At 33.3% G+C, this 16,122-nt stretch overlaps 3 protein-coding genes across 3 annotated transcripts in view; 1 reads left to right on the top strand and 2 right to left on the bottom strand.

Annotated features, from left to right (window-relative positions):
* Positions 1 to 16,122, bottom strand: part of LOC133191907 (heat shock 70 kDa protein 12A-like) — a 72,347-nt gene that overhangs the window by 9,314 nt on the left and 46,911 nt on the right. The gene's annotated exons all lie outside the window — the stretch shown is intronic.
* Positions 1,419 to 10,307, bottom strand: LOC133192827 (WD repeat-containing protein 55-like). The gene is made up of 8 exons (XM_061328834.1): positions 10,290 to 10,307; positions 7,619 to 7,734; positions 7,127 to 7,312; positions 5,092 to 5,164; positions 3,167 to 3,273; positions 2,750 to 2,849; positions 2,301 to 2,470; positions 1,419 to 1,769 (listed from the first exon to the last, which is right to left on the bottom strand). Exons 1-8 carry the CDS (start codon positions 10,305 to 10,307, stop codon positions 1,436 to 1,438), a joined length of 1,104 nt encoding a protein of 367 aa, XP_061184818.1. The 3' UTR covers positions 1,419 to 1,435.
* Positions 10,553 to 15,928, top strand: LOC133192517 (post-GPI attachment to proteins factor 2-like). Its single transcript, XM_061328511.1, has 5 exons — positions 10,553 to 10,775; positions 13,238 to 13,502; positions 13,754 to 13,860; positions 14,504 to 14,612; positions 15,254 to 15,928. Exons 1-5 carry the CDS (start codon positions 10,614 to 10,616, stop codon positions 15,496 to 15,498), a joined length of 888 nt encoding a protein of 295 aa, XP_061184495.1. The 5' UTR covers positions 10,553 to 10,613; the 3' UTR covers positions 15,499 to 15,928.

Consider the following 16,122-nt stretch of genomic DNA (forward strand, 5'->3'; position numbering starts at 1 on the left):
TCAAAAAACTGTTCCATAAAACCCCTAAAACCTGCGAGCTACAAGGGGCTTCGCCCCATGGGCCCCCATCCAAGACCCCCCAACTGGTTGCCCCCCCCCCCCCCCTTTTGAAGAGTCCTGGATCTGCAACTGTATGTTAAGTTGTTTCTAAAATACAAAGTAATTTAATGACCTAAGACAATTGCACAAACAGACAGATGGACAGGGTGATTCTTATGAAGAACCCCATATTTTAAGGAACTTTAGACTCCCTTAAAGAAATAATAAATTGTCAGGAAGAGTAATATTTGAAGGAAAGTACATTGTACATGTAGTTTATCCAGGTCATTCTATAAACCTCAGATGATTCTGTCACCTTCATAGCTAGATGAGGTATGAATCGGCCAAGTTGTCCAGGTGTCGAAATCTTGCAAAAGGTTCAGGATAGAAAATATACATGATGGATGAAAATCATACATAATGCATTTTGTCTTGCTATGGAGTTACAATTTCTTTTATTAATTATAGTCTATCATTTAAGAATTAAAAACACTGAAAGCCTAAGCAAACCTTTACCTGTAAAAAATGTAAAGAACCTTCTTCCATGGCATGTTCTAGCTTGCTACATGTAGCTAGTAAAGTGAAGAATACTGGAATATTATTCAAAAGTATACGTAACTCTATTAAATGAAATTTCTTAGTTGCAAGTTTTCCAAAAAAGAAAAAATAATGAAACTCATGCCACAAACACAAAACTTCTTTGTTCTGCTAGGAAGGGAAGTTAACGTGCTTCATGAAATATTCTGGCGTGAAGCATCGTAGTTCATGTCCTCACGAATTCTCAAATAAAATGAAAACATGTATCAAATATATGATCAGAGTACAAGTCAGCTTTCAAGTGAAAGAAACATGATTTATAACTACAGTCAACTTCATTATCTCGAGTTCAATGGGTAAAAACTTCAAAATATCCAAGAGTTTGAGATATTGAAGGTAAAAATCAGAAAGAAAAAAGTGATTTGGACTTCAAACTCTCTTCATGATATTTGAGATATTGATGTTCAAGAAGTTCAACTGTACTTAGAAAAACTGATAAGGGTATGTTTACACTTTGTAGATTATCCCTGCCCAAACTTTTCAAATATTTTGTACATCATATGCAAGGACATGTGTGTCCCTGTGAGTTTTATTCCTCCCTGAGCTCAGCTACAGATATTGAAAATAATTATATTTGTAATGATATTCATTAGTAAGAAACTTTATATCCTAATTATATATTAAAACTCTTTCAACTTCCTTCCATTTGTAGATCCTTATCTTCAAAACATTCATCAGACCTGGATTAGAATATAATCCTGAAAATCCAGTATCCACAACTACGACAGAAATAAAGTTTACATCAAAAGATTACATATTTAAAAATAACAAATTGTAAGATATTTTGTAAATACAAATTTTATTCATCATCATCATCATCACTATCTTCATCATCATCTGAATCGGAATCATCTTTCTTTTCACTATCTTTGGTGGAGGATTCCCCCTCTGCAAGTCCAGCAAAAAAGTCATCTTTAGGAGCCAAATACTTAGGTTTGTTAGATTTCTTGGCCCTTTTCCTTGTGTTTACTTTTTCTTTTTTAAGATTGTCAACTCTCCAGAATTTAATAGTCTGATCATGTGAACAACTTGCCAGTATTGTCTTATCATGAGAAAGACTTAGATTTTCCACAGGAAATTCATCATGCTCCCCCACCACACCCAGGAATCTGTTTGGGAGGATGTGAACTGCTCTGAAAAAGGTGAATTTAATACTGTGCAAGTCAACATGTTAAATACTGAATAAATAAATACTTGATTTACAAAATTACATACATCTTGCCTAACCTGGAACAAAGCTGACCTTCAGATTGATTTGAAATGAAAACAACTGTCAATGACAAATTGCTTATAATGAATTCTTTGAAGAAAAAACAGTATCAAAGTTCCTCTCTTTTCAAAGACAGGAGTAGGGTTGGGGGAGGACGGGGAGGGTCTGTAGGGTAGGAATAGATATAACCAATTGTCAGGGACAAGAAAAAAAATAGGTCAAAACAAGTCATACATTGAAATCTGTGTATTTGCCTGAATATTCAAGTGAAAATTTTAGCTATAGATGGATCATGCAAAAATTTCCTGAACAGTATCAAAGTTAAACTGAAAAGAAATAATGAACTAAATACAATACAAACATTTTCATTATTTTCATGGACATACATTATTTTAACTTTGTACATAAGAGGTAGTACAGAGCCTTTAATCTTCCAGTTAATTTATCAATTTACCTCACAATTCCATCACTGGAACCCGTGCAGACAATGTCACTTGTAATGGGAACCATGCAGTCTATAGACAGAGGATGGCCTGGAAATCTGTCACTAATATTCCCCCACTCTCCCCAGTTGAAAATATTAATGACACCCTCAGATGTCCCACACAAAACTTTCTGGTTACCCTAGAGTTAAGTAATAAGCATGTCACATTAATCATCTTCTTGTTTATACATGTATATGTGAGTGAAAGTTTGTATATACATGTATTTCCATACATCCATGTGTTACATTAATGGAAGATCCATGAAACAGTTGACCTTTGACACCCAGTTTAAACAAGAGGCCCATGGGCCAGTAACTACGGCACCTCTGTTCTTTATCAGCAGATTTTTCTACCCATGCACCAAGTTCACTCTAGTTCACCATACATTGTACTAAGAAAACATAGAAAAAATGCCCACCTTCACTACTGACAAGGACAGAAGCTCAGAATCAAACAGTTCTGACTGGATTTCCATTCTTTTTCTTCTGACATTGAATGCTGTCAAAGTACCATCCCCACTAAAAAAATAATGGATACAAAAAAAGTAAAGAAGATATATTGTACCTGTTATTATTCATGTTATCTTTTTAAATAACTATAATTCTATACTTTTCATCAATCAGCTTGATAATCAGAAGCTTCCATTTTGATTCTGAATAGTATAAAATAGACATGTACATGTATTCACAAGTTACATATACTAAATATAAGTATCTGGAATATATCACAGGATTGTCTTTATGAAACTTTGTGCTCTTAATTTATGATTCTATGAAATAACTCTTATAAACATGCTAACATATAACCTCTGTGATCCCTGTGTAAGAACACTGACCTTGTAGCCAGTAAGATTTTCTGTTGGTTATCTATGGCCAGATCACTGATATAATCATCATTCTCCTTCATATCCATCACAGCTGTCTTAGTTCTAATGTCCCACAGCTGTTCTAGGAAAATCACAAAATATTCAGGTCTGTCATCAATGTAAAGGACCCTGAACTTACATTATGATGTAGCATGAAATTCAAATAAAAATGTTTCTATCTTGGATAATTGGAAAAAATAAAACTGAATAACACTTGAATAACAATTTCTAAAGTAAAAATAAATAATTGTAAATTAATCAATTTCTTATCCAGAATGGTGTATAATTGACATACATGTAGTTTCAGACCTGCCTACTTTCCGGATTTACCCTAATTTCTGATCCCAACGAACAATCTAAGATTTGAACGGCAGATCTCCAGATTTCCAAAATTTTCAGTTTTAAAATTATTCATAATAACTCTTCATCAGTCAAATGCTTTTCATAATGATTAATAGTGACATACAGTTTAAAAACATTCAAATAACAATGAGTAGAAACACATACATGTAAATGTCAAGACAAAGAGTCACAAACATAGAAGTTATGGAAATATTTTGGACTTCAAGTTGTCCACATATCATTTTAATGAAAAGTGAATGTGTTCCAAGGTGAAGTTGCTAAACTTTTCTGTCTCAAAATGACAAAAGGTGGAATCTTACAGACAAATTGATAGAAAACTAGGAGAAAAATTAATTTTTGGTAGGCAGGTATGTAGTATGTATTGTAAAGAACAACAAGAGGCCCATGGGCCACATCGCTCACCTGAGTAACTTTGGCCATGCTGTTCTTTACCAGATTTCCCCCCTTTTAATATACCTACTGTGGCCCCGCCCTACCCACGGGGGTCAAAATTTGAACAATTTATAATCTACACTACCCCAGGATGCTTCCATATAAGTTTCAGCTTTTCTGGCCCAGTGGTTCTTGAGAAGAAGATTTTTTCAGATTTTTCCTATATATTTCAATGTAAAATTTGGATTCCCTATTGTGGCCCCGCCCTATCCCTGGGGGTCATGATTTGAACAATTTAGATTCTACACTACCCCAAGATGCTTCCATATAAGTTTCAGCTTTTCTGGCCCAGTGGTTCTTGAAAAGAAGATTTTAAAACTTGGATTCCCTATTGTGGCCCCGCCCTATCCCCCCCCCCCCCCCCGGGGGTCATGATTTGAACAATTTAGATTCTACACTACCCCAGGATGCTTCCATATAAGTTTCAGCTTTTCTGGCCCAGTGGTTCTTGAAAAGAAGATTTTTAAAGATTTTTCTTATGTATTTCAATGTAAAACTTGGATTCCCTATTGTGGCCCCGCCCTACCCCCTAGGGTCATGATTTGAACAATTTAGAATCTACACTACCCCAGGATGCTTCCATATAAGTTTCAGCTTTTCTGGCCCAGTGGTTCTTGAGAAGAAGATTTTTAAAGATTTTTCTTATGTATTTCAATGTAAAACTTGGATTCCCTATTGTGGCCCCGCCCTACCCCCGGGGGTCATGATTTGAACAATTTAGAATCTACACTATCCCAGGATGCTTCCACATAAGTTTCAGCTTTTCTGGCCCAGTGGTTCTTGAGAAGAAGATTTTTTAATGACCCCACCCTATTTTTGTCTTTTCTTGATTATCTCCCCTTGTAAGGGGACTTGGCCCTTTATTTTAACAATTTACACTCCCCTTTACCCAAGGATACTTTGTACTAAGTTTGGTTAAAATTGGCCCAGTGGTTCTTGAGAAGAAGTTGAGAATGTGAAAAGTTTACAGACGGACGGACGGACAGACAGACGGACAACAAGTGATCAGAAAAGTTCACTTGAGCTTTCAGCTCAGGTGAGCTAAAAACAGGTAAAAAGGATCTTCTTGCAAGAAACTGATCTGGTTCTAAAAATATTACCTTTAAACAGCCATCATCATCTCCTGAAGCTAGAAAGTTTTCTCCAGTTACCAGTAGACTGTATATAGGTGAACTGTAATGCACAGGGACATAAAATTAAAAATAAAATCCCCATAAGCTTTAACGTTCATTTTTTTTTTAAAAAGCTTACAATTTTAAATATTTTTGTCCTGTAGGGTGAGAAAAAGGAATATGTACTTCATGTGGTCTTCCTATTCTAGGTGCAGGGGAGGGAACCCAATGTGATTTAGCAGATGAAAATGCCCCTTCTCCCCCTTAATGGTTTTTAAAACATTTTGACTTCTTTCTGCCCTGGACATTACATTTTAGCAATATTACCTCAGTAGATTGTTTTATAATTTATCATACTACGGAGTTTGAGGGACTTTAGTGGTATATTGTATAAGGTGACCACATAGCCAGGATACGGCTGTCCTCAGAATATCACAGTGTATCATAGGACAAGTGGTGGTGAGTAAGTGCATTAATTCTGATATAAAATTTTAAAGCAGACAACTAGCCACTATAGAATGAAATGAAGTTCTAGGCCATTTAGAAATCTGCTGGATTTTTAAATAAGAAACCATTTACTTTTTTAAGATGTATGTCATTTATTCATCATTATTTAGCTTTAGAATTACAACACTGCCATGAGCATGGCATATATCAGCTAATATACTAGTATTTAAAAATTAACTGTGTAAAATAAATGTAATAAAAAAAGCACATCCCATGTATTTTTGTTGTTGTTCAATTTTAACTGTAAGTAACAGTAAATTAACAGGAAAAAGTTATGAACTCATGAAACACATTTAATTTTTCTTAACAAGTCAAGAATACACCTATTTTATATTTATAGAGGATCAAGTGCTCACTTCTACAACATCCGTTCATAAACAAACTAAAATTGAGTTTTTTAAAAAATCCCTGAAATACTGAAGCATTTATCCTGATGTCTTTGGGGACAGGTAAAGCACCATAAAGAAGAATGATTAGGATTTTGTACTTGTCTCCACAGACAATGGCCATGAAGGTTTTTGTTTTCTCAACCTGACAAGTAATAGCCCTAAAAAGGCAAAAGACTGACTTCAAATACATGTAGTTCCCTCAAGGGAGGCAATTGGCCATGACTTTTTCTTCACCATGCTAGGTTCACTAGCAGCAAAATAAGAGAGTAGTGCTATTTGACAGCTCCTGTGTTCACATATGAGAACTAGTATGAACAGCTTTGATTTTATATTTGACTGCTCCTGTGTTAAGATCAGAGACTAGTGTTTACCTGTGAGCAGCTTTGATTTAATGTTTGACTGCTCCTGTGTTAAGATCAGAGACTAGTGTTTACCTATGACCAGCTTTGATTTAATGTTTGACTGCTCCTGTGTTAAGATCAGAGACTAGTGTTTACCTGTGAGCAGTTTTGATTTTATGTTTGACTGCTCCTGTGTTAGGATCAGAGTCTAGTGTTTACCTGTGAGCAGCTTTGATTTAATGTTTGACTGCTCCTGTGTTAAGATCAGAGACTAGTGTTTACCTGTGAGCAGTTTTGATTTTATGTTTGACTGCTCCTGTGTTAGGATCAGAGTCTAGTGTTTACCTGTGAGCAGTTTTGATTTTATGTTGGACTGCTCCTGTGTTAGGATCAGAGTCTAGTGTTTACCTGTGAGCAGTTTTGATTTTATGTTTGACTGCTCCTGTGTTAGGATCAGAGTCTAGTGTTTACCTGTGAGCAGCTTTGATTTTATGTTTGACTGCTCCTGTGTTAGGATCAGAGTCTAGTGTTTACCTGTGAGCAGCTTTGATTTTATGTTTGACTGCTCCTGTGTTAGGATCAGAGACTAGTGTTTACCTGTGAGCAGTTTTGATTTTATGTTTGACTGCTCCTGTGTTAGGATCAGAGTCTAGTGTTTACCTGTGAGCAGCTTTGATTTAATGTTTGACTGCTCCTGTGTTAAGATCAGAGACTAGTGTTTACCTGTGAGCAGTTTTGATTTTATGTTTGACTGCTCCTGTGTTAAGATCAGAGACTAGTGTTTACCTGTGAGCAGCTTTGATTTTATGTTTGACTGCTCCTGTGTTAAGATCTACAACTTGTATGGATTTATCTTTGGATGCTGTGTAGAGATGGAGTCCATCGCTGGAGAATCTAACAGCTCGGCAGGCTTTCTTGTGATGTTCTAAGTTCATCAATTCATTACTGTCTTCAGTGTTGGAGTAAGTGTGACTGTTAAAGTAACATTCATAATGTATATGACAATCAGCCATACTACATAAACCTTTCTATTTACAATCTGATCAAAAAAACAAAATTATAATCACTGATTTGTTTTTAAACTGCACAAGGTTATTCTCTCTAAAGAAGGACATGATTAAACATGGCTTTCCTCAATTCATCAATTTGAAGACATATATTTAAAAGAGAATATGTTCATACCTGAACAGAAGTATTTGAAAGTACGAGAGCATGTAAAAGATATCATCTAAATATTAAACAAACATGATTTTTTTTGGTTTATAAATTGTCATTTACATTGTTACATTTCCTCCTATGTGTCCTGCAGCAATCACCTCACGGTTTGGATGGAATGAAATATCAACCACCAAATCATTAAACTTCAAATCTTTGGGTTTCTCATCATCTAATGTCTGAGGAAAAAAAAGGCATAGATAAGAATTCAGAAATCACAACAAATACATATACTGCACTTGATTGTCACAAAGTATGATTTGAACTTGAATCTACACTTTATTACAATTATTAAGAATTAATATGATATTCTTATAATTTTTGCATTTCATAACTCTGAGAAAAAGTTTTTAGGAGTTATTTCCATCAATATAACTATGTAAACATCAACTATTATGTTCAAATGCTGAAATGCAGCAGATTCTTGATCTTTGAATCCAATCCTATGGTCACTGCATCCTTATTATTTCCCCTTGATATGTGACTTTTCTAGCAAGATTAAGGAAATTGACACACTGTCTTAAGATACAACAAGAGGCCCATGGACCACAGTGAGCACCTGTCACCATGGCCCTGTTGTACATTCCTATGTAAAACTTTGATCTCATATTGTGGCCTCACCACCAGGGTCAAGAATTGAACAAATTTGAATCTACACTACTCAAGAATGCTTCCATACAAAAATGACTAATCATGGACTTGCTTTTCTAAAAGAAATTTCTGAAGATTTTTCAATGTCAGAATATACACTTCCTAAGGAAGACTTCACATAAGTTTCATCTTTAATAATGCAGGGTGATTCTTGAGAAGAAGATATTTAAAGATTTTTCTTATATATTTCAATGTAATACTTTGGTGATTTATTGTGGCCCTACATGTACCTCCAGGGTCCATGATTTGAACAATTTAGAATCTACATTTCCTCAGGTAGCTTCCACATAACTTTCAACATAATTATCTAGTCCAGTGGTTCTTTTAAAGACTTTCTTATATACATTGATCCCTTATTGTGGCCGTACCTTACCCCCACGAGTTTCACCTTTTCTGGACAAGTGAATCTTGACTAGATTTTTTAACGACCTCACCCTAATTTTGCCTTTTCTTGATCATCTCTCCTTGGAAGCGGACTAAGTCCTTCATTCGAAAAATTTAAGAATCCCTTTACCATAGTCCAAAATATCTGATGTTTTCCAGGTTTTTTTTCACGATTTTGATATTTTACGTGCCAGGAAAACATCAGAACCGGAGCAATTACGAAAACTGGGAATTTGCCGCCTCAATCCGGAGGCAGCATTCTTGGGTTTATTTTCAATAATTGCAAACCGAATTAAATGTCAAACTTACAACTTATCAGTAGAACAATTGTTTTAGTACTCACCAACATTGTTTTTATGGTTCGTTTATAAAATATACAATCCAATGAAAACATTTTATCAGACTGTTTTGTTTTCATTTTGTGCATTTTAAAATCTTGCAAATCCTGTATTGAAATGTGGAGTGTTGTTTTCTTTTCATTGATATTGGTGAGTACTAAAAGCATTGTGCTACTGATAAGTTGTGAGTTCGGCATTTAAATCTGTTCACAAGTATCGAAAATCAACTCCAGTTGGAGACGGCAAAATTTAAAGTTTTTGTAATGGCGTCGGTTCTGATGATTTCCTGGCAAGTAAAATATCAAAATTGTGAAAAAAGCTTAGAAAACGTCAGAGATTTCGGACTACATTTATTCAAGGATGTTTTGTGCCAACTTTGGTGAAAATTGGCCCAGTGGTTCTTGAGAATAAGTTGACAATGTGAAAGGTTTACAGACGGATGCCGGACAACAGGTGAACAGAAAAGCTCACTTGAGCTTTAAGCAGGTCCAGTACAATTAGTATATTTAGCTATGTAGCTAAAATTACCTACCGTATCTTTATTTACCTACCTCAGGTAGCTTTATTTAGCTACTTCAAGGCAACATTTCACAATTTTGCTTTTTATTTTAAAAAGACAAAAAATCGCAAGTAAATTACTAATATTTATTCTAGGTATTATTTAAAAAGCAATCCAACATGTCCAAAACAGAGATAGTTTTAACATTGCTTTTTGAACACTTTTAAGGAAAAGATGTATTGCCATTGTTTGAGTAACTGTACACTTCCTTGTGTGCGATGAGGCCTGGATAAGTATGATTACTTCGCTTTGTGCTCATGTTAACCAGAAATGGTTTTCTTTGTTATTTCATTCAAGAAGTAACTGTTTGGTCACAAATTAACTGTTGTATATAGCTCCAAAACTTTAAGAACTTTGATTGAAATTGCGCAGAAAAAGACACATCTCCAAGAGGGATTTTTTAATGAATTGTTTTCAGATGAGTTCAAAGTTGAAGATTATCATTGCATCAAAGTGCATTTTTCTGCACTTTCTGGGGAAAAAAACTAATTTAAGAAATAAGTTTGATTTAGTAGCTATTTAAGATACTTCAGGTGGGTAAATAAAGCTATGTAGGTAATTCAACCTACGTAGCTAAATCTAGTACCAGACCTGTTAAGCTCAGGTGGTCTAAATTGTAGCTCACTTGCACTTTGGGTTTGTAAACATTTCAATTTCTATTCAAGATTAACTCTTATAAAGAAATAACCCAATGTAAAATAATGTTAAACAATATAATACGTAATTACAAAATGAATATTTTAACACAAAAAAATGCTTAAGCGAATTACAAATCCACAATACAAAATGAAAACAAACACACGTGCACCTTCGTCGCCATATTTTTCCCTCTGTTATATCATACAATTAAAATTCGAGAACACATAAATGATAATGACGAATCATAGAAAAATATAAAAGTAAGTTTACAATTATTTCTTCTTTCATCTTTTATGGGAACAATATATACATATATATCGAGTCATATTTTATGCAATAATTTTATGCACGAATATATTATGCACGATCCTTCCATATTCTCCCCACCAACCGATGTGCTGTTGATTATAACGTTGATTAACACCGGTATTAGGGTATATTGAATTTCCGTCTTCATTCCTCTTGTGAACAATTTAGTTTAAATGAAATGGGGAAATTAGAATCAAAAAGAGTCGAAGATGTGCAGCTGACCATTCCATTCAAGCCTTTTTCGGTCGTAACTGTTTCCTTACCAGCGGTTTCATTGCTGTACTGTTTTCTGCATGGAATGATATTCCGGTTTAGTGAAGTCAATGAGACAGTGTGTCAGGTACTGTACTATGGTTATTCATGCGTAAACTCTTTTTTAATTCATAGATAGATGCTTTGATTTCATAATATGAACTAAAACATTTCCAACATCATTGGGTGTGGCACTGTATCTTGACAGTTTGTAAACATGTATCTCATTAAAATTATCTTGCACACAGCCACAGCCGTGAAGTAATTGTTAACATCTGTGTTTTATCATACATTATACGCTTATTATATGAAACTATTCCATGTGTATTACAGTATACTAAAAAGGTACTGGTTCCTTCAGATTTATAAGAAATACAGTATGCTATAAATATGAGCACCCTCAATTAAAATAATATTACATGTATCAAAATTATATGCACATATATTATGATTAGCATCAAATAGCTATAGTATACATTTTCTATTTTTTAATATTGATTTCCAGTTTGGATTTGGGTGTATAATATTTATTGCCCAGACGTTTATCATTTGGCAATTAATACACAGTAAAATAGAAAGTATTCTCCATAATTGGCCAGTGCAGTTTAGGGAGACCCTGGTATTCCCTGTGAGTTAGGGGTATTAATGGATGTTTTAGCCATACTTTTTGGTTTTGTCTTGAATAAGATATTATGTTATCAGCCACAATAAAAATCTTTGTTTTGTGGCAATTAACATCATTCTGTGTTTATGGCACTTATGCATATTAATTATAATTACACTAGTGTGGCTTGGGGAGAAGGAAACTTTATAGCTTGCTCAGCAAATAAGATCTTGTTAATTATTGAAAATAACAGGCACAAGAAAAGAAACCAATAAATCTAATAATGAAATCTTTAGTTCTAATTTCTTGCTGATTTGTGTACTTAATGCAGGTAATTTTTATGCATTAATGATGAGATATTGACTGTAATTTTTGTAAATTGTTGTGCTATAGGTACATGTACTATCATGCATGGAAGATTTTTCTGTGTGTCTAAGCATTTACTTTATTAGTGCTGTGTTATTACAACATGAAATTTTATGTGATTTACATATATATTCTATGTGTCCTAACAAATTATTCATATAATATGCATTACTATACAATAAACATCATCAGTGCATGTAACCAGGTAATCATCAAATCTTAAAGTTTGATACAATATAGTATTAAGCAGCCACAACATCTGTATTAGCCATCCGTTGTATGGGACCAATCAAGATAGCAAACTCTTTTGCAGGAAATATAGTCTTAAATTTGGGAGAAAAATATGTAAACTTCCATTTGCTACTGCATCCCTTTATAGAACCCAGATAATGAGAGTACTCATCCCTGATAATCTTGATAATTGTTATATATAAAAAATAAAAACAGATGTTTATCTTTAGCTGAGAATTGCAAGATGCCTTCTATACTTTGAGTACTTCTTACCATGCTTACCTTCTAAAACTAAAAGGTATACATGTGTACTACACATTAGTATATGTTTATTTTTAGTTCTACTGGTTAAAGACCAGAAAAGCCAATGGTAAGGTGTCCATCGTCTGTCTGTCTAAAGATCTGTTTGTTTTCAAATTTTCAAAACTCTACTCTTACAGATTTTGTCGCAGATTTCAATAAAATTTGGAACACAAGTAGACTACCCTATGATACATAATTCTGTTTATGGTTTTTTTTTATATTTCCTAGAGTGGTGTTCCCATGCTACTAAAACAATATAGAAATTTCTCTGAAATTCTTTCAAAATACTACTACAGTTTGAATGCAGATTTGATTTCAATAAAATTTAGTACATGTACACATGCAAGTAGACTACACTTGTCTAAGATACATAATTCTGTGTACATGTATTTGTTTTCTTAATATATATATATATATATATATATATATATATATATATATATATATATATATATATATATATATATCTCTTTGAACCAGTGGCCATGGTTACTAAAAATAGATATTTCTATGTAATTCTTTCTAAATGCTACTCTTCTAACAGTTCTGACATGTTTCAAAAAAGGTAAACTACACTAGGAATAATTGTATAATTCTGTATATGGGTTTCTAATTTTGTAAAAGGCTACTATTCCAACAGTTTTAGTCCAATTTCAATAAAACTTGCCACACAAAGACTAAATCAAGTATCATAATTCTATAAATTTTTGTTGTTGCCAAAATTTTGAGTGGAATTACTATTTTTCTTCTCCTGTGTTATGATCACAAACCAGTAGAGCAACAGTCTCATTAAAATTAGTTATTCACATAATGCATTACTATGTACATTATTAAACTCAACCACTGATTAATGTTGAAAATTGACAATAAGTAAATCTGTTGATCAATATACATGTATGATCTGATCAAATTCTTTTGCAGAACCTCATTTTTAAATTAAAGGATTTCTTATTAAAAGTCTGTACATTGTATATATATCTTTGTTGATATAAATACATGAACAGTGTATAAATATATTCTGTATATGGACTTTTTTCCCAATTCAGGCATCCAATGTTGTGCCCTCCATCAGTGCAGTTACTGGCATCACCCCAGGGGCATATTTTTGGAGGATCTGTATTGGTTTACATGCCACCCCTAGATTTGCTGTGGGCTTCATGCACTATAATTATTACATGGCTAGGATATCTTATGTTGACAGAGAATTTAGGCCTCTCTTTAAGAAGCTACTGAGTGTGAATTTCTGGTTGTACACTATTGAGAATTCCTGCTTAGTTGGTGTGACCTACATTTCCAACAAGGAAAATTATCGTAAGTATAAAGTAACAGCTATGCATGCATCATATACATGTATATCCTAATTCCTACTCAGGAATATGAATGTGTTGTAAACGTGTTTGCAGAAATTAGGAAGTACAGTATATACACAATGTAAAAGTTCAACATGACAACTGTAATAGTTCATCTATGTTGTTTATAGCTGTATTGAGAACAGTAGGAAAAATTACAGTTAACAGTGATGAAAATTTGAAGCTTATAATAATTTATATTTTTATTCATAGCTGTTCATGAGAAGATATTTGTGGTTTTCATGGTTGCCAGTTGCTGTTACATGTTACTAAATACCCTCATCTACAAATGGACCAGGACAGATATCTTGACACCAACAGTAAGAATATATACCTTAAGTCCCCCCCCCCTTTCCTGGCTACATGTTTTAACTACATGAAAAGGGGGAGGTGTTAAGACCACAATATTCATCTGCCTCTTCCTTAAAAAAAATCCCCTTGTTTTTCTCAAAGAAATAAAGAAATTGTCAGAGTGTTCTGGATTCACCATTTCTGCCTTTCTGTGCAAGGTTCATGACAGCATTAAGGTCAATCTATTCCAACCTTTTCACTGGTTGTATCCACACCCAAGACTAACAAATATGGACTGCTTTTATGTAAGTTCAATTTCATGCATGCCTCAGGATGCTGCATTTGATCTACACTTTAAACCTGACAACTCTGGTAAAACCCAGTATTTATCCCAGTATTTAAGCAGTGTTTCCCACTGGTGTACAAGTAAGAATAAGGAGTAAGATAAATGGGTTTTAAAGGGTAAATGTTTAACCCTCTCTTATTGTTTTAATTATATATCCCCCATCCCTATCCATATTCAAGTCAGAATAAGAATAAAATGTGGTTGTGAAACACTAATACCCCCATATGGCAGCTCAAGACCAAGGTTAAAGTTTTTAAAATGTAGGTCAAACTCCAAGGTCAAAATATATAGAATAGCCCAACAATCATTCATTGTTTATTTTTCAGGAAAAAAAATCTTTAAAAATCAAGTGGATAATGTTTGCCTGTATAATGACAGCCACAACTGGCCTTTTGACTGCTTTTGTATTGCACAGAGTGTTCTGTGTTGCATATGGTTAGTAATATTTATATTATAGTCTTCTATGTAATTATTTTGAGAAAATATACCGGTAGTTTTATTCAACATCCTTTTGCAAAGCCAAACTTATTAAAGTACAGTAAAACTCAGTTATAAAGAAGTTCTTGGGACTTGCGAATTTACTTCACTATTTCCATAATTCGTTATATCCGAATAAGGAATTTTATTAAAGTGTATATAAGGATAACAAATTTGCAATATACATCATTTACTTCAAGTATGACTACCAAATATATTCAAGGTGGTATTAAATTCAAAACTTTCCTTGGGGAACTTAAGATTTCTAATGAATATCAAATATAAATACTTATTAAAGACAATATCAGTTCCGTTCAGTATTTTAAGATTGAAAATGCATTATAAAAGAGTATATTTGTTTATTTTTAAACTCTAATGGACACAAAATGGTTCACTTTATCAGTAAATTTGTTAAACATGTATCAGATTTTTTTATACAGCTACTGTGGTAAATCTTTTGATATATCAATTAACTTTTTCCTTTAGGCTATCATGTTTGTTGATATGTTGCTAAGGTACAAAATAAAAGATCTAATATTAATTACATTGTTCACAAAGTCAGCAAAATATACATGTTTAAATTTTTTTTTCCATTTCAGCATTTAGTTTTTTCTCAGCCTTCGAGTATGTTATAGCATACTCCAACATGGGATATCATGTCAGTGCGTACTTAGAATTTAAGAACAAATCAATTCTGGCGGCAGATGTCATCTCAGATTCTGTTTACACTAACGGAGACGCACCAGAATCCAATGTCATCACTGCAGATTCAGATGATGACCGAAATGGGACACGAAGAAGTTTGAGGATTCGCAAAAAAGGAGCTGGAGAAAGTGTTCAATGAGGAGAGAGCACTAGTTTGTTATTGTTTAGTTTTTTACAGATATGTGCAATGATGGAAAAACTTGTCTGGTCTTTCTTTTTATGAGTGTTGTTTACTAAATGTACTTGTGAAATGTTCAAATTCTGATTTGTTTGTTTTATATTATGAAGAAATTGACATTATCTAGGCTACTAGTCATGTAACAGTGGATATTAACATGATTGTTAAGGTAGAAGTATTTTGGTAGTATTATAACATTTAAAAGTATTTTCTTTGGTTGTTTAAGGTTCCCTTATCTAATACCAGAAAGGGATTTTACATTTATCACATGACTCGGTACTCAAGATTTTTTTTTTTTTTATACCGGTAACTGCAAATTTCTAAATGGCTGTTTCTAAAAGATCTGCTTTTATTCAATTGGGGAAGAAATTACATTTAATTTAGGAATTTACATGCATTTAACAATTATATTCTGAAATTTATTTATTATCTGTTTTTTGTCCTATGGACATACATGTATTCTGTTTATGCTTAAATTATAAACAATGTACATATACAAAATAATATGAAAAAATTTATGTGAACTTGTAATGGCTTAAAATTTATCACTGAAGGAAGAGCAAACTTCTGCTCATAAAATATAAT

Source organism: Saccostrea echinata, unplaced genomic scaffold (assembly GCF_033153115.1).
Source record: "Saccostrea echinata isolate AGI-Se365-2 ecotype Australia unplaced genomic scaffold, CSIRO_AGI_Sech_v1 ptg000025l, whole genome shotgun sequence".
NCBI lineage: Eukaryota > Metazoa > Mollusca > Bivalvia > Ostreida > Ostreidae > Saccostrea > Saccostrea echinata.